Source organism: Triturus cristatus, chromosome 6 (genome assembly GCF_964204655.1).
Source record: "Triturus cristatus chromosome 6, aTriCri1.1, whole genome shotgun sequence".
Lineage (NCBI taxonomy): Eukaryota > Metazoa > Chordata > Amphibia > Caudata > Salamandridae > Triturus > Triturus cristatus.
In genome coordinates this window covers 1,211,398,426-1,211,417,561 of record NC_140589.1, presented here as the reverse complement: position 1 = coordinate 1,211,417,561, position 19,136 = coordinate 1,211,398,426, and the positions used below count along the sequence as shown (strand labels likewise).

The following is a 19,136-nucleotide window of genomic DNA, read 5'->3' as shown; positions in this document are numbered from 1 at the left end:
AAGGAAGTGGCAACCGCAGAGCGTCAAGTTAGGAGAACTGAGGAGATTTTGTACATGAATATATTGAATTCCCGTTCAATACCCATTATTTTCTGCTTGCTCTATGGAACTTACGATAAGCGATTGGCCTGAGAGACTGACCTTTTCACCCAGTCCATTGTCAGCATTAAGTGGGTAAATGACGAAATGTCTGGTAAAATCTGCAGACGAAGCTTTTGGGTAGCATACGTAGGTAGATGTAGCGTGCAAAGGAGCCCACAAAATGATATAAAAAGGGAGCACCCACAGATATCGACGGACTACCTCGCCGTCTGTATGTAGGTTAACAAGCTGTGCAGGTTTTCCCCAAGAGCTGGGAGCTCTTGTCTTCCTTTGCTTAAAATGTCTTGCTCTGCTTTGCTTGAAGTATCTTATTCTATTTTACCTATATGAAATGTCATGTTATGTTTAACCATTGTTCTCTTTACTTTTGCATTTAAAAGATTTTGTATTGTAATTGCAGGAATGCTTGCTCTAAGAGTAAACGTGAGTGTTCCTAGGTAACATTTTCCTTGGTGTAACTTGTTTCTCATGATGCATTTATAGATGTGTTTTCTATCTCTCTCTGTCAGTACATTAATTGAGATACAGAGAATATCATGACAGCTGTATGATTATCTGGATTCTGTATTTTGTACTTTATGTCTCTATTCTGCGGTTTCTTTGAAGTTGTATCTTCTCATTAAACTGCCATTGTATTCTGCCACCAATTCCATGTCTCATATGTCTGTTTTCTTCATTTTTGGAGCAAGCGTTCCTGGGCACCCCGGCTCAAATTAAGGTGCCCCTTTTGTCCCTGACTCACTCTCCTGCTCAGTTCTGTGGTGGCTCCCGGGGCTCTGGGGACCGCCTCTAGCTTCCTTGACCCGTAATAGATCTTCCCTCCAACAGCCTCTCTTGCAAGTCCTGTATTGTTGGTTTGTTGCCCCTGCCCCCCTTTCCACTGCCCTCCATAGTCTGTTGTGCTTCCACGGCCCTTCCTGCCTGCTCAGTGTGGTTAAATTGTTGCCTTTTCACTCTCCTACCTGCCTTCAATTTTCAGAGTCCGTGCCCCTGGCCTTTGCCTCTCAACAGTATCCCAATGAACAACTAGATTGCTAACATTCTATATTTATTACAAAAGTGTGGAACGCCTGACATCATCTTGATGTAATCAAAACTGTAATACCTAGAGCATTTCCTTTAGAAATTACATATATGAGAGGGTCTTATTGGCATCAAAATTATGGTTAGTGCTCTAAAAGACTAAAATAAGGACATTTTGTCTGAGTTTTCAAATAGCGACAAAGCACTTTTAAATTATTTGTTATCTTTAAGTTTTTTTATCCAGTTGACCACTTGATTAAATGTTGCACTTAGGGGAGAGGATGTGGTGTTACTTCCAGAACTGCAGACTTTGCAACTGGGGAACCAGGTTGAAGTTTCTGCTTCAGCTCGACATTCTGTGATTCTGGTCAAATCACTTAGTCTCCCCATGTCTACAACCAAAATGAATATGTGCTTGTGTGATGTAACCAATGCTCATGTAAAGCACTCCAATACCTGACAAGTCTGCACTATATAACACTGCAAAAACACTAAATAATAAGTGTTTTGCACACTTCTGTCATTGGGCTATATTTGGGCTACATCTGGGTGATTTTGGGCTACATTTGGGCTCTTTTGTCTCCGGTGGCCATCTTGGGAGATTTATTTGTTATGAAGTTTCCTAATTTCCTCATGTACTGCAGTCTCCTCAGTAGGAAATGCTTTCAGTTTTTTACGTTGATTCCATCATGAAGGTATTCAGATATGTCACACATTTGCCATAAATTCTGAATGTTAGCACTCTAGTTGCTCATTAGATCACTGTAGTAAAACTACTGTTCACCATGGAAGTCTGCTCCTGGTATTAAAAGTGCATGTTTCAGTCTGCATGTCAGAATTTTTTAATGAAATAGAAGAGGATTTGAGAAGTCACTCAAAATGTGCCCTCATTTTCTTTCTTCAGCATTAATGATAATTTCTATGGCAAAATGAACCCCCTCATTGTGTTCCTTTTTAAATTAAATGTTTTAAGTGTTACCAGTTTATTCCAATCAAGATGGCTTCAGGTGTGCCATACTTTTGTCATAATGAAGACAGTAAGCGCTCTAGTTGTTTTTAAGAACATTCTGGGACATTCTGTCATTGGGCTATACTTGGGCTACATCTGGGTGATATTTGGGCTACATTTGGGCTCTTTTGTCTCTGGTGGCCATCTTGGGAGACTTATTTGTTATGAAGTTTCCTAATTTCCTCATTTACTGCAGTCTCCTCAGTAGGAAATACTTTCAGTTTTTTACTTTGATTCCATCAAGAAGGCATTCAGATGTGTCACACATTTGCCATAAATTCAGAATGTTAGCACTCTTTTTGCTCATTAGATCACTGTAGTAAAGCTACTGCTCACCAGGGAAAACTGCTGCTGGTATTGAAAGTTCATGTTTCAGTCTCATGTCAGAATTCTTTAATGAAATAGAAGAGGATTTGAGAAGTCACTCAAAATGTGCCCTAATTTTTCTTTCTGCAGCACTAATCATACTTTTTATGGAAAAATGAACCCCCTCATTTTGTTCCTTTTGAAATTAAATGTTTTAAGAGTTACCACTTTATTCCAAGCAAGATGGCTTCAGGTGTGCCATACGTTTATCATAGGTAGGACTGTTAGCGCTCTAGTAGTTCTTTGGAACACTCTGGGAAGCTGCAGTAGAACACAAAGGAATCAACTGACAGTCTCTGCCCTTGTTGGATGTACATGTTTTACTGAGAATGTCAGACTTCATTCTCACATGACTGAGAAAGATAATGTGAATTTACAGAAAATAAGCTCTCAGTTTAGCTTATAGATCACCTTCCAAACCTCTGTGGTAAAAGCATGAGAAAATATTTTTCTCTCAATCATGATATCCCAGCAGAAGGCTTTTTCACATGGTGAAATCACCTTAGAACATACCACAATTCCTAAAATGAGTATGGTACCATCAACAAATGATTTATAATGTAACTAAAGTCTTAAAACCTTCTATTAACTGCAATGCTTTTTAATGAGGTGCTATCATGTATATTGGTCCCAAGATGGCTGCCAACACTTCTTGGATGAAGTGCTGACAGCCAATCAGATCTCAGGATGAGATGTGTGGTTAGGCTCCGCCCACATATATATATGCTTTTAAATGCTATTTTCTCAGGAAATACTGAACAGATTTATACCAGACCTGCAAAAGGCACTTCCTTGACCTGAGGACTACCTCTCTGCCAAATTTCAAGTAAATCTGTTCAGCCGTTCGGGCTGTAGCCCTGTCTAAAGGTCCTATGGAAAAATGCATGGGAAAAACGCGTTTTGGGACCCCCCTTTTATCTCAGCCCCCGCTTGACGAATCCCCCCGAGACTTTCAGGGTAGGAGCGGAGCGTAGCGCCCCACCTATTTTGAAAAATTCGCGAGGATTCGTCGACCGGCGCCAAAGTTATTCAAAATAGAATGTTGCGGATTTCCTATGGAAAAGGGGTCCTAACTATAACTACCTACTGGCGACCGCCAGTAGGTAATATATACACATATATATACATATATATACATACATACATACACACAACAACAAAAAAGATTCTCAATAAGTTGTGCATGATCTATTTTGAGCACAGATGGCGTTTTAAAGTACTTTTTGGAACTTTTGAACGGTTTTGTAAATGCATACAATCTAATCAGGGAAGTGCGTTGTTTTATTTAACACCGAGTGCTCACACTGTAGGTCATTTCATCTTACAATTAGTTAATATCTTATTTGTAAAACGTTTTTACAGTTTGCATTTCTTCCCTTTTGTGTGTTCACTATGTTTTCGATCGCTTGGTTTCACTAAACAGTGCAAATATGGTTCCAAGTGTAAACATTTCAGCCTTGAGGAGGCCAATCTGAAACAAGCATTTGCAATGCAATCGGTCTCGCCTTTGGGACCTTGAAACTGGCTGTGTTGAATAAAAAGCTAACACAGTTTGGGTAGACTTTAAGGACAGTGTTTGGGGCAGTGTGACAGAAGCAGAGGAGAGAGTTCTGCAAAAGGACGGAAAGTGGGGGACAATGGGATAGCATAGATAGAGACCAACAGAGAGTTTGGAGGATAGCAGTCAGTTTAAAAGAGATAAACACAGAATTAGGCGTGAAGGAGAGGAGAAACTAAAAGAAAGAGGGACAGAGTCTTGGGTGGTAGAATAGGCGGGGGAGCATGCATGTGAGGAAGAAAGAGTTTAAAGAACAGAGACAGCCATAGTTTTGTCGTGGAGGGAAGGACGCGGGGTTTAAAGGGACTGTGCATGAGACAAAGAAAGTGAGTTTGAGGGGCAAACAGTGAGTTTCAGTTGTGTCAAATGCCATAGAATAAGAAATGCGTCTGCAGTAGTCGAAATACCTGGGAGCAGGCCTCTGGCTTTATAGCGCACGAGTAGACTCTCCCTGTTCCACCAGCTTCAGGCATCAAACGATAATACAGTGAAACCAGGCTCCACCTTCACCTTCCATAATTGACTGGTTGTATCGCCTCTCACAGGAGCACTCAGTCTTTCGTGCCAGCTAACCCATGCCCCTATCCTCCTCTGTTGAGCTGAACTTTCGCCATTGGATAACAAACAAACGCCACCTGTGCCACTCCAATGAAATGAGCTATGTATAGCATTACAACATGAACTGGATCGCTTCGAGGCGTCTCCAAGCTACTGCCTAGTGATCTACTTGTTCTTAGTGATTATAACGTGTATGAATAGAGGTTAATGGGAAATGTAACACACAATCAGGGGGTGCCAGCGTTAAGCGTTATTTATTAGGCACGCCCCCTTTGGGGCTTCAGGCAATGGCCGTGGGCCAGAACCCCACTCTCATCAAGCATTTGTAATTTCTTTCTTTGTCAATGAAGGCCATCTAGTGGATATTTGTAGGGATGCTGAGCAATCGAAAGTATTGTTTGCTTTAGTGTACACATGACACCATCTTATGTTATAGTGTATTTTCGAAAGTTTCACAGTAGGCAACCTATCGATATATGACTGAATCTCCTGCCAGCGTCTAAGGCACAGTCTGGGACCAAGATGAACCTCTTCCTGGTTCGCTAGGAGTCGAAATTATCTGACACTAACAAAATTATTTGCATTGGGTTGAAGCAGTGGCCATCTCATTGGGATCTGAATAAAACACTGTACTAATTCGCTGTCTGTCAATGCTGAGTTTTTTCTTTTTTTTTCTTAAGTGAGCGTAATCCACCCCTGCCACCTCGTCTCTCCTGTGCTGCTCCTACGAATAAGCACCTAAAAGAACAAGCATCGGCATACAAATAGAACATGGTGACCAGTACGGGGTTGTTTGCTCTCCCCCACACCCCAGTGACACACTCAGGAGTGACACCCTCAGTAATGACACCCAGTAGTGATACATCCAGGAGTGATCACCTCAGGAGAGACACACAGGACTGACAAACTTAAGAGTGACACGCCCAGGAGTGACATACTCTGGAGTGTAAGTACAGGGGCCCCTGTCCCTGCAGGCTGGACTAATTAAGATGTGGCCTAACGGTTAGAGTGTACAACCTCGAAGCTGGGTAACCAGGTTCGAGTCTCTTCGGCTCAACCTCTTGTGATTCTGGGCAAATCACCTCATCTCCCTACGCCTAACAAAACATGGATGTGCCCGTCTGCAACAGCTGGTGCTCGTGTAAAGCGCCAGGATACCTCCGGGTTTAGTTCGAGCTATATAAAACTGCGAGACAAAAAACACGGCTCTGCGGATCTTACACGCCCGGAAATTGCTTGTACTGTCTCCACGCAAGGAAGCTAGAGATGTTTAGGTACGACTGCTGCGGCACAAAATGCCATGAAGGTGCTTGTGTGTGGCATAGAAGGACTCCCTGCAGATAAATCACGGATTACAGTGTCATAGCGAGTGACAGTAAGAAAATAACAAGCGCTCGCCATGACGTTTGTCGCCTTTTTCTGCCGTCCCACTTGAACGGCCTCGCCTGCTATAAGGTTTCTTGTCTTTATGGGGCCATGTGTTTGGCCCCATAAAGATAAGAAACCTTTTACGCCAGCAGGAAGTCAGACGAGCCAGTCCAACTGGGACTGCTCTAAAAGAGAAAAGTGTACGTCACTGGAAGCTCTTTTCCAATGGCTGGCCACCGTTTAGCATAAATGGTGTGCCAGCCAATGGAAAAGAGGGGCGAGGGTTAACCCCTTCAGCGCGGCGCGGATTTCCGCGCCACGCTGAAGGTTCCGTGCGCGGGCGGGGCCATGACGGAACGGTTCCGTCATGCGCACAGCGCAACCGACGTGCATGACGGAACCGTTCCGTCATGCGCGTCGAAGGGGTTAAACCCTGCTAGTGAAAGCTACCCTAAACTTAAAATCTCGCCAGCGAGACTGCGCATTTCTGCGTAGCCTACGCTAGCCGAGACCCAAAAGGGTGAAAAGCATCTTGGCTGAACTTGTAAAGAACTATGGACCTTCATCCTCAAGAAAAGAGAAAACATGTACACACGTCATCAAGAATCTTGTACATTTGGTCAATGCTGCAATACATAAAATCTGAACTACACTTCACAAATATCATGTGTCTATGTCCAAATAGCAATTCCTGCAGTGACAGGGAAAAAGGCATCACCTGTTTTTTTTAACCTGTTGATTCATATTGTAGATAATCTTAGTTTTTCAGCTATTTTCTCTAATATATTGTTATTTTCCTTAACTGCCCCAAAGAGATAATGCTGCATACCTTTCAGCATTTTTGCTGTCTCACTATAATTCTGTACACATTGTTTGCATATGTGGAAAATCATTTGCCTTTCAAAAAGCTTGAGAACGTTTATAGTTTTAGTATCTGTGCAGTGCTCCTATGCAACTTCTAAAACGTTTGCCCAGTGCAGGTAACAGCGTAGGAGAAATAAAGAATCCTCTCTACTGAAAATTATGATATATAATCAGAATACAGGAACCATTTTTAAGTATTTATATATTTTACCCATTAGTGGTTGATCAATCTACTTTTATTGTGTACAACCTATTTATAGCTTGTCGTGCAGATTCATGATTAGCTGGAAACCCAACTAAGGAAATACTTACAACAGGCAGATATCGTTCATTTCTTGATGTATCGCACAAAGCCACCCTTTTGCTGGAGCTTGCCTAATAGTAAGGAGCCGTCGGCCATTCCACGGTCTAGAACATTGTATTTTTATAGCATACATTTAAAAATTGTTTTACTGAACGTATTTATCTTCTATGCTCTTATGGCTTACAGACGAAATAACATTTTGTTGATTGATTGATATATTAGCCTGCAAGAACCTCATGAATTGCTGCTTCTGACAGTTCCCTGAACAGAACACGAGTACTCTGTACTTAGACACAGACTGTGGCATGTTCTGCTACTTCAACGAAAAATCCATTCTCCTTTTCTAAAGGGTTTGATGAACCCATCCCTACAATTCTCCTTTGACAACTCTAGCACCTAAACACCATTTAGTCCTTTACATGCATAGTACAAATATATACAATAAATGAGGTCTCCACCCAATAACTACTGATCTTCTTAAGTGGAATAAAAAAACTCAGGAGAGGGACGAATGGATAAAGAAGGCAGAAGTGAGCACATGCGCTCACATGCTCCAATTATTTAGTCTGCTTTAGTCCTATATCCAGAGACAGCCATTTTTCCTAATAAATTGAAGTAAATGAGGATTACAAGAGAAGAACAGCTGTTTCTAGTCTATTTCTTTCAAATATCTTAAAGCAAATCAATGTAAGGAACGCGGGGCTCTGGTACTGGTCAAAATAGTGGAGAGTACTAACCATCTTGTAAAATATATTACAGCAAAGCAATGGAGAACGTGGCTAGTATATTGCAGGCTAATGCTCCCAACTAGCTAACAATCTTGGGCTATATACTAGGTCTCATGAGCAGGAAACAGTTAGGGTAATTGAAAATAAATCCGATTCAGTGAATGATTAAAGGGAATGGTTAAATGATCAACAAGGTAGCGCATAGGTAAGTCATGGATAAATACTGAGACAAGAAATGTTCAGTTTGCTACAGACCCAGGATAAACTCGCAACAGAAGCTCACAGACCCAAATGCGTGGAGGGACCAGAGACAACTTGTGCATGCATCGCATAATGTTATATCTATATACAAAGCTTTTTATGTTGCGCATATTCAGAAACTTGCATAGATAACCAGCCAGGAGACCCCCACATTTCATGGGTCAAACGTGCTTGTCGAGAAAAGGTGTTATCCTGCAGCCGTACATTACCATAGGCCCATGTTGACTCGGTGGTGGATTTGCACTTTCTGCTATTTTATCAACTTCTTTCTAAGGACAGAAAACAAAATATATGATCCACTTACAACCACTATAAGCATCAAAATATTAATATAAATGTATAACTCAATCTTTGCTCTCTATCTACTATTTCCAACCATCAGGCAATATGTCCACTTTTTGGAAAGAGCAGAAACAATGAAAAGATCTCAGCAGGCACGACTGAGCAAGCATGTTCCTCCACCGTGGCTAACCCCATTCATTTTCAACACATTTTACATGAACCCACACATTTCTCTCAGGCACATTAGAGGCCTGCTCAAAGATAAACAGAGTATGGGTGTTTGTAATAAGGGAGTGAAATAGGCAGTTGCTAAGGGAAATGCAGCTCCAAATACTAAAGACGAAAAGTCTGGATATCTTCGTTAGAAGCTATGGTATTTCAGTACTCATAGGGCTCTAGAAAAGAATGCTCTCAACTTGTACTGAGTAATTGGAAGGAGAAGGATCTATTGACTAAGTTCTGCACAGTGCTGGGTGAGGCTAGTGGGAGACCCAAGAGAAGAAACATATATACTACCATCAGACATATTAATAATTCACAAACAAACATATGGATATTAGTGACACACCACTCTTCCTCCTGCACTGTGTGCACACGCTCTTTCTCCCTCATTGCCCTCTTCTCAGATACCATACTCCCAGGTAACGGAAGAGAGCAGTAGATTCTTTCTTAGCCCGCTCATGTGTAGGAGTTCTTTCTTTCCTCCTTTTCTTTGGCCACTTCCACCACCACCTGTCTGTGTTTGTTTCTCGTTCCAACTATTCTTTCTCTCCCTTTCTGCACTCTATATGTGACTACACTTCCTTTTCCTGACACCCTAAATTTTCTCCTCATACTCCTCCTTGTCCAGGTTTGTCAAAAATGAGACGTTTCCAAATCCTTTTCTGCCCAGTGCAAATGTTGTCTACCTCCACCAGCCCTTTACCCTCCCTGTCCCATGCTGGCGAAAGGTAGTATATTTCTGGTTATCCTTCTGGATGAGTCCCTCATACGCTCTCCCTCTTCTTTTGTCTATGGGCCCCTGTGTCAAGTTCAGAACACTCATTCTTATTAGTGCGAAGGGAGACACTTTCAGGTAATGTGATCGCCACCACATATTAGCCCCCAGCCAGATCAGTGTGACAAGGAAACATGGCCTCACTAGTGATCCAGACATCTTAAAAACAAAGCCCTAACATCTGAGGTATAAGGCAAATCTGGTTATTGACTTACCTGGCTAATCACATTGGGGATGTGTGCCATAGTCCTGCAAACCATACCAAGGGTAAAGGATAGAAAACCCTTTCATCTGTCCCTCTCTCGTATGAAGAAGTGGTAACCTTGTTTGTATTTCTTTACAATACTGTGTACATTATTAAGCATTGCACAATTAAAACACAGCTCACTACCAATGAAAATGTGTAATTTCCAACCTTCGTGGCAAAGTATTGCTGGGTGGACATCAAAAACACGCTTAATAGAAACTGAGTAATTCTATACTGTCATAATTATCCAACCCTGGTTAAAGCTCTCAAGTACAAGAATTTGTTCCCTGCATTTTGTATTGGGATGTAGCTCACATATACATTATTTAGCAAGAGAGTATTGATCAATGTGCCTAAATAATCACATATAGATGCCCTATGTTTACTTTTCCTAAGACATAACCATCTCTCTTTCTGCAAAACGTGTTGGAGGGTGTAGCATGATGGTATGAACTTTGCTGCCATGAAGGCAAACTCACTTTCATTCCTCTGAGGGTCACAACATGAGTTGCATGGCAATTTGATGTGTTTAATAACTACTATGATTAGCAGCTCATTTTGTGTAGACCTAAAAAAAAAGGAAAATGCTACTTACCCAGTATGCATCTGTTCTTGGCATATAAAGCTGTAGATTCATATGTGTAAGCATAGATTGCCATGTTGGTGTTGGGCCCGGATATTTGCACTTTGTTTTTCTTCGGAGAAGTCTTTGTAGTCACAAGGTAGGCAACTCCTCCCTTTGGCAATAGTGCGCATGGGCATCGACTCCAGCCCCAGATTGTTTTACCGTGAGGGTTGATGATGGAGTTAGTAAGAGTAGAAAATATGTCAATGTATAGTGTATCTAAGTAAGATAATACTGCAACAGATAAAGGTACCCGGGGAGGCGGGTGGGTGCATATGAATCTACAGCTTTAAATGCCAATAACAGATGCATACTGGGTAAGCAGCTTTTTCCGTTCGAGGCATATGAGCTGTAGATCATATGTGTTAGCATAAACTATACAGAAGTTATCTTCCAAGCGGTGGCTAACCTGTATCTGTTGTGTTCGTAAAACTGCCTGGCCCACACTAGCTTGTTGTTTTGCCAACATGTCTACACAATAGTGCTTTGTGAATGTATGTGGTGTAGACCATGTTGCAGCCTTGCAAATGTCATCTAAGGGTATGTTTCCTAAAAATGCCATAGAAGCCCCTAGTTTGCGTGTAGACTGCGCTGTAGGGGGAAATGTTAAGGTGCGTTTAGCCTCGAGGTAGCATATTTGGATGCATTTAACTATACACCGTGTAATACCTGCTTTTGAAATGGGATTGCCTTTATGTGGTGGGGAAAAAGCGACACAGAGCCGTTTAGTTTTCCTAAAAGATTTGTTTTTTTTCAATATAATAAAGTATCGCTCTTTTCACATCTAATGTGCGAAGAGCACGTTCTGCTACTGAGTCTGGTTGAGGGAAAAAGACAGGTAACTCAACAGACTGTTTGAGGTGAGAGGCTGAAAATACTTCAGTTAAAAATTTTGAGTTAGTCCTAAGAACCACTTTATACGTGGTGAATTTGTAAAAATGGTTCTTGTATGGTTAGTACGTGGAGCTCACCAACTCTTCTAAGCGATGTAATGGCTATAAGGAAGGTTACCTTCCAAGTGAGAAACTGTAGTTCGAATTTACGCAAAGGCTCAAATGGCGGGCCCATGAGTCTTGTAAGGATTATGTTAAGATTCCAGATGGGAGAAGGTGGAAGTCTAGGAGGAATGATTCTTTTGAGTCCTTCCATAAAGGCTTTGATAGCGGGTACCCTAAACAAAGACAAGTGTTGTCTGTCTTGTAGGTAAGCAGCTACTGCGGCAAGATGTAATCGTATACATGTATATGATAAGTTAGCACGTTGTAAATGTAACCGATAGCAAATTATGTTTTGAGTTAAAGCACCTAACAGATTGATTTTATTGTTAGTACAATAAATTACAAAACGTTTCCATTTTGCTGCATAACATGCTCTTGTGGTAGGGTGTCTAGGCTCTTTAATGACATCCAGGCAGTTGGATTATACAGACCACTAATCCATTGGCTCCGGAAGTGTCTAAACCAGCAATAAAAAGACTTGCTTCAGCACCCTGGTACTCTGCAGAGTTAAAAAGTCTCAAAATCAAATGTAGACATAAGGAGCGCATTTGGCGCTCCTCCTATAGCCTCTCGCTTAAATCAGACTATGGTGCAGTCGTGAAGGAATATCAACAAGCTATAACCTTAGCTAAATCGACCTATTTTACTGCTAAAATTCTCGCAGCCTCCAACTCCAAAAAGAATTATTAAAAACCGTCACTGCACTGTCTTCTCGGCCTAGGGACTCTGTCTTTCTTCCCAACCAAGTCTTTATCAACAACTTGGTGGTCTTCTTCCAGTCCAAGGTTAAACTGGTCTATGATGAACTTCTGAACCTACCTCAGATCAATACCTCCACTCCCTTGGAGGCGTGGGACAGTCGTTCCCACCATGGCAGCTTAACCAACTTTTCAAATCTGGAGATGAAGCAAGTGGTCGAATTACTCTCTCAGACTAAATCAGGATCCCCGTTTGACCCTTGCCCCCCATATATCTTACATCTAGCAGCGGAAGAGGTTGGCAGAGCACTGACCCCGATACTCAATCTAGTGATTGGAACAGGGATTTTTCCGGCAAGATTGAAACTGGCCTGTATTAGACCTATACTGAAAAAACTCTCTTGATCCTTTGGAGGCGAAAAATTATCGCCCCATCTCATGTCTGCCTATAACCTCCAAAATTTTGGAAAAAGCCATTAATCACGATCTCACGTCCTACCTTGAGGGAAACAACCTGCTAGACTCCACTCAGCATGGGTTTAGATCCCAACACTCTACGGAATCTGCCTTGATCATGGCAACTGAAGGAATTAGAAGGGTGTTGGACGATGGAGGGAGAGCGGTCCTAATACTACTAGACCTCACGGCAGCCTTTGATGCTGTAAATCACACAGTACTACTAACTAGGCTGCAAGCCGTGGGGGTCAGTGGCAAGGCCCTATCCCTTCTCACTTCCTTACTCGACTCCAGGGAACAGCTAATCCACTGGGATGGTATGCAATCAGAACGGTTCACCCTCCCGGGCGGAGTACCACAGGGCTCTGCACTCTCGCCCACTCTTTTCAACATCTATGTAACCCCACTGGCCAGACTGATTAAGAGTCATGGCCTAGCGCTCGTCTCCTACGCTGATGACACACAAATATTGGTGTCAATTACCCAAAATGACAATCAACCAGCTGAGCGATTCCGCGACTGTCTCTCCTCTGTAATGTCCTGGATGAGGGTTAACTTCCTAAAGCTAAATGCCCAAAAAACCGAGGTACTGGAGTTCGGAAATTAACCCTCCATATGGAACCAGAATTGGTGGCCCCCGGAGGCCGGCTTGTGCCCTTCTCCAGTGACCAAGGCTAGAAATCTTGGTTTTCTCCTCGACGGTGGGCTCACCTGTGCCCCCCAAATCAACCAAGTGGTTTCCACCTGTTTCTTCACACTCAAACTCCTCTACAAAATCCTCCCATTTATCCCGCCTTCCCTCAGGAAAACTGTAGTGGGTGCTCTTATTCTATCTAGGATAGATTATTGCAACGCACTCTATCTGGGCTCGGGGGCTAAACAGCTGACCAAGCTCCAATAACTTCAAAACGCTGCTGCCAGAGTCTTATGTGGCCTTCTGAAACATCATCCCACCTCCGCGAGCATTAAAGCTCTTCACTGGCTTCCGGTAAGATGCAGGATTGACTTCAAGGCCCTTTGCCTTGTGCACAAAGCCCTCTATGGAGGCAGGGCCGAAGATGTTCGATCCCTCTTTCCTCGCTACACTCCAGCGCGCGGTCTACGGCCTTCTAACGCCGGGCTGGTCCTTCCTTCCAAAATCAAAAGGGTAACATGGGGTGGTAAACGCTTTTCATACCTGGCGGCCAAACTATGGAACGCCCTCCCTGTCTCCCTCCGCCTTCAGCCCTCTCGCTCAATCTTTAGAAAGGCCATAAAAACTAGGCTTTTCTTACAAAGCTAATATCAGTGCCTCCCAGATGCGGCTACCTAGCGCCAAGACGCCTCGGCATAAGTGCGCTCTACAAATACAATCACTCAGTCAGTCAGTCAGGCAGTCTGGCGGGAGATTAAGATAGCCAAACTCTATGATCCCAGGTGCCAGATCACAAGGTTGAGTTGACTGGGAACTGGATGCCTCATCTCTCAATGGTTCCGAGTGAGAAGCTTGGGGGAGAGATGTAACGTTTGATGAGGAAATGCAGATAGTTCCAACAGGGTTGTATCCTAAAGTTGTCAAGCCCATGTGGGAGCAACTAGGATCATTGTGAGGGAATGTTGCTTGAGATTGCGAACCAATAACTGAATTAGCGGGAGAGGTGGAAAAGCGTAAGCAAATTTCCCTGACAAATTCATCCATAGCACATTGCCTTTGGACAGTGGGTGTGGATACCTGGACGCGAAGTTTGGGCATTTTGCGTTGAGGTGTGTGGCGAACAGATCTATTTCTAGGTAGCCCTACATTAAAATGAATGGGAGAAGTACTTGAAGATGTAGTTCCCACTCGTGGATCTGCTGCCTTTGACGACTGAGCAGATCTGCAATCTGATTGTTCACTCCTGGGAGATGTTCTGCAAGGAGATATATCTTTTGAGGTATGGCCCATCTCCATATGCTTTGAGCTAGGTGTGAAAGCTGTAGAGAGTGTGTCCCCCCACTTCTTTTTCTATGTAGTACATTGCTGTCATATTGTCTGTACGGATTAGGACAGCCTTGCCTTCTATGTGTAGTTGAAAAGCTTTTAATGCTAGAAAAATTACTAGCAGCTCTAGATGGTTTATGTGGAGTTGCTTTTGTTGTAGTGTCCTTATGCCTGGAATGGTATATTGTTGAAGATGAGCTCCCCAACCAGTGAGGGATGCGTCTGCTGTGAGTACTATGTGTGGAACCGGGTCGAGGAATGGCCGTCCTTTGGAAAGGGTTTGTGTGTTTCACCACTGCAGAGAGCGATGAGTGCGGCCGTCCACCAACACCAGATCAGGTAACTGACCATTTGGAGTCTAGCATAAGGAACAATTAGAATGCAAGACTCCATCATTCCACATAAACACTCGGACTGGTAGGGAGTTTTGCGGTTGAAATTGTTATTTCAGTGTTTGCATGTTGCGTATTCTGACTGGGTTGGGGTACGCTAGAGCTTTGTGGGAGTCTATTGTAGCTCCTAGATACGGTTGTGTGTTGGAGGGATGCAAATGAGACTTGGTGAGGTTCACAGTGAATCCCAAGTCGTAAAGCAGTTGAACTGTTTGGTGAGTGTGGTGTAGACAGCTGTGTTGAGACTTTGCTTTTATTAGCCAGTCGTCTAAGTAAGGGAAGATGTGAATGTGTGGTCTTCTTAAATGAGCTGCTACTACTGCTAGGCACTTGGTGAATACTCTTGGTGCTGTAGTGACCCTGAATGGGAGAACTTTGAATTGGTAGTGTTGGAGGTCTACCACAAACCTGAGATATTTCCTGTGAGCCGGGTGAATGGGAATATGAAAATAGGCGTCCTTTAAATCTAGAGTGGAAAGAAAGTCGCCTTGCTAAAGCAGTAGGAGCACTTTTGTAGGGCAGGGGTCTCCAACCTTTTCTGTAGTGAGAGCTACTTCTGATCAGTGAAAATAATTGTGAGCTACTAAATGCCAAGCAATTCTTGCATTTTTACGAGAGACACCCCCATACCCAGCTTCATTGACTTTAAGCCTAATTTCTTCAGAGACCACACTGCGATTTGAACATGCACTGCAGTAAACTGATTTCCCGTGGAGAGCAAAATGAAAAAAATCAGTTCAGCAATTATTGATCGTCACTTGAAAAGTGAAAATAATATTTTTTTAACAAGTGGCTGATTTCTTTCTATACATGATCTGACAGATTCTGTGTTGGTACACAAAATATGTGGATCTTTTAAAAAACAAAGGGTGGCAGAATCCGGAGCTAACCTATGATGGCTGCATGAAAGCAGGGCTCAACCAAACAGTTTGTACACACTGCGAGGTGCACAGCAGATTCCTTGTGATCGAAACTTGCTGCTAGTGGTGCCTGGGGATGGTGATCTGGTGATTCTGCATTAGCTGAGAGTGCTGCTTAGTGACTTGGCTGTACATGGTATCGGAGGCCTGACAGCAACTGGGGCTGTTGGTGAGGCTGTACATGTGTCTCTTTTGCCGAGTCGCCCAAACCTGCTGCTGGCACCCCAACAGCCCCACAGATGAAAGTGCCTACCTGACACAGCATATGGCTGTGCGTGCGAGATTCAAGTGAGCTCAGGGAGAAGAGCTGCTCCACTGCCAGTCACGTGCTGAACCTGGATGCTACGGCCGACAAACAATTGCAAGGGCCTCATATTTGCATGCCAGATGAAGCCTTGCGGACAATTAAAGGAGCATGATACCTGATGATATATTTTTTTTAATCACATATCACTGGGGTGACATTGGATCATGCGCCTCCCACCGTTCTTCTCTACCGCGATCCTCCTCAACAACTTCGGCCCACCAATGAGTAATCCGGAGCGTGCACTGCGCAGGAGCCCACTACTGTTGATATGCCCAGCTGAAATTTCGTTTTGAGAGCAAAATATTACCTGGGCAACTAATGAGATCATGACACTATTCTGTGCAATGTATTAATTAATTCCCCTTTCAAAAACAAACACCCTCGCCATGCAACCAAGCACTGAAGCCATACTCATCACAGTACTGACAGCTGACCTGCTGAAAAGCACTTTTCTCTCTTCAAACCGACATACATCTATGAACCATTCGAAAAAAGTTACCTAAATATATGACACCGGCAGGCGAAACATATTACACAAGTGTTAACTGCCTGACTAGCAATGTAGTATCGAAAACAACCAGTACAGGAAGCACCCTGGACAACTGACTACCCCTTGAACTAAAAGGGGCACACCCATCCGTGCACACGATACACTACATGTTTAAAATTATTAAACTCATTTTACTTTCACATTGACCAGCAGACACGGATACTAGATCAGGCGCTTAGCAAGCCTCTAGGCAAGAATACCCAACCAAAGCACATCTGGTCGAGGGAAGTCCCAAATTCCATAAAAAAAGACCCCTAGAATGTAAAAGTGCTTATTTGCCAAACTATTCGTGGAAGGCGCTAGTTACGCAGTTTCTATCCCCTGCTGCCGGGAATACATGAATAACGGTCTTCTCTAATATGTAAATACATATTTATGTTGCTCGATTGCTGTGAAACCTAGTGCAAATTAATTTTAACACTTCATATGATGAGTGTAAAAATCACAGGACAAGGGGACACCAAGCAGGGGAAAATACCCTTTGAGGCCAGGCAGACTGCTTTTGTTATTTTCCCACGTGCTGCCCCTCCAGCTGCCACTGCTTGCAACTAATAAAGCAAGCACAACTATTTCAGGACGTGGCTTACCGATTGATCTGCTGCTTCCCACGCAGATCACAGATTTGGTGGCAGGCTGAAAAAGGCAGTTGGTGCAAGTACTGGTAGGTTAGCAGTTCAGTACTGCCTGCACCACGCCACTGAAACAGCAATTGTATGGGGAGAGCACTCCTTTGTTATGGTGAATTAATCAATAGTTATCAATTTGAAGAGACAGCGGTGCATCAGTTCTGTAGGAGTTTGTCCTCTCCTACTGTAATCAAGACCGGGTATTGACAGGTTGAGAGCCTGTATACAACTGAGCACTGTTCACAAAGTGTCCTTCCTGACACTGGTTTGTTTGAAACGTATGTTTTTAATTTTCAGCGTTAAATCAAAGCTCACTCTGAACTTTTATACATGATTATCAGATGTGACAACATTAAAAAATGTAGCAGTTTGTGCCAATACAAATTAATATCATTTGTACATGAATAACATCGATACAATCATTTTTCACATATTTCCAAGTTGTATATTCTGAACATGTTGCAATAACATAAAAACTTATACACAGCAGAAAGTTTTTAAATGCCCAATGCATTTCGGAACCAGCCGGTTCCTTCGTCAGGGGCCAATCTGAAAAATAAACCGAACCATTTTTCTGGTTAGGATCATGTGGTGGGGGCTCAATCTCAATAACTCTAATACAAGACAGACGTGTTTGACAACAAGTTACCTGTTTGACTGTGTGGTTGGATATTCACTGGGTGTAAAAAAACTCATATGTCTGAAAGAATGAGAAAGTGAACCGGATTGTGTTAATGCAAGTAAACAAAACTGGGGTCCTAATACAAGTAAGCGGAAATCGGTGTCAAGTTACAATGAAGAGGTCTATTCATACCTTAGGTGAGGTCATCGGCTGTGAAGCTGTTGAGGAAATAACAGTACCGTGTATGAGCTGATAGCGAGTCAAGTCAACTCAACTCGGCGTGCACAATATTTAAAATAACACGCAGAGAAAACTTGCCGTTACAATGAAAATAGTCTATTCATACCTTAAGTGAAGTTATCGGCTGTGAGACTGTTGAAAAAATAACAGTACCGTGTATGAGCTGATGGCGAGTCAAGTCAATTGAACTTAGCGTGCACAGTATTTAAAATTACACGCAGAGAGACATTGCCGTTAAGGCTAGACAACTGAAATCTTACCTTCGTAGATATAATAATAAGCTGCGTAAAGAAAAGAAAGAAAGAGAAACCGGATTTTGTTAGGAGGCGGAAATGTTAGCACAATAATATAACGCGATATAACAACGATCTTAGCCTTCAAGAAGTTCGTCGTGGAAACCTCACCTTAAGAATGCTTCGTAAACGGAATAGCGGACGTCTCGGCAACACCAGTGAGCAGGTTAGAAACGTCAGTCAGGCATACGTTTATATAGGAGGAGCGAGTCGAAACTTACACCGGAAGTAACCGGCAGTGACAACGGACTCAGTAAACTAAGATAAGATCTAAGTAGCTGATAATCTCATGGCATATATGGGGGCCATATTGGAACGGAGGCGTAACGCGATGATATGAGAGGGGAGAAACAGGGTACAGGAAGAAACGTAGAAAGAGCGAACAATCAGAACTAAAATAAGTGCCTAAATAATTGCTTGTGCGTGCTCATAAACGGACTCCAAAAATCGGGTGATGAATATCTCTATCCGAGTATGTTATTTGGAGATAAGATATGAAATGAAAATTCAAAGAAGGTGGCGACTTAAGATATTAAAAAATAAGAAGTTCTATCTGCATGGATGTACTCGAATTCGAGGAACCTGATCTTGCGGACTCATAGACCCATAGGGTAATGTTAACAAAAGAGTGGTGTACAATAAAGTTTGCGCACGGGTGTTGAAGTGCGCATCAGACTGTGTTGGTGAGTGTTGTCAGTTTCTAAAACCACTACATAGTGCGTGATGACCTTAATTGGTATATATAGTGATATGGTGTGTGTGTGTGACATGAAATTGGAAAA

General features: G+C 42.8%; 1 protein-coding gene across 2 annotated transcripts in view; it reads right to left on the bottom strand.

Moving 5' to 3' along the window:
* The window catches only part of TMEM87B (transmembrane protein 87B), a 388,295-nt gene that overhangs the window by 285,304 nt on the left and 83,855 nt on the right, over positions 1–19,136 (bottom strand). For both annotated transcript variants that reach the window (XM_085612119.1, XM_085612120.1), the window contains one exon: positions 8,351–8,410. In XM_085612119.1, coding sequence (XP_085468245.1) covers positions 8,351–8,410 — 60 coding nt within the window. The remainder of the gene's footprint in view (positions 1–8,350; positions 8,411–19,136) is intronic.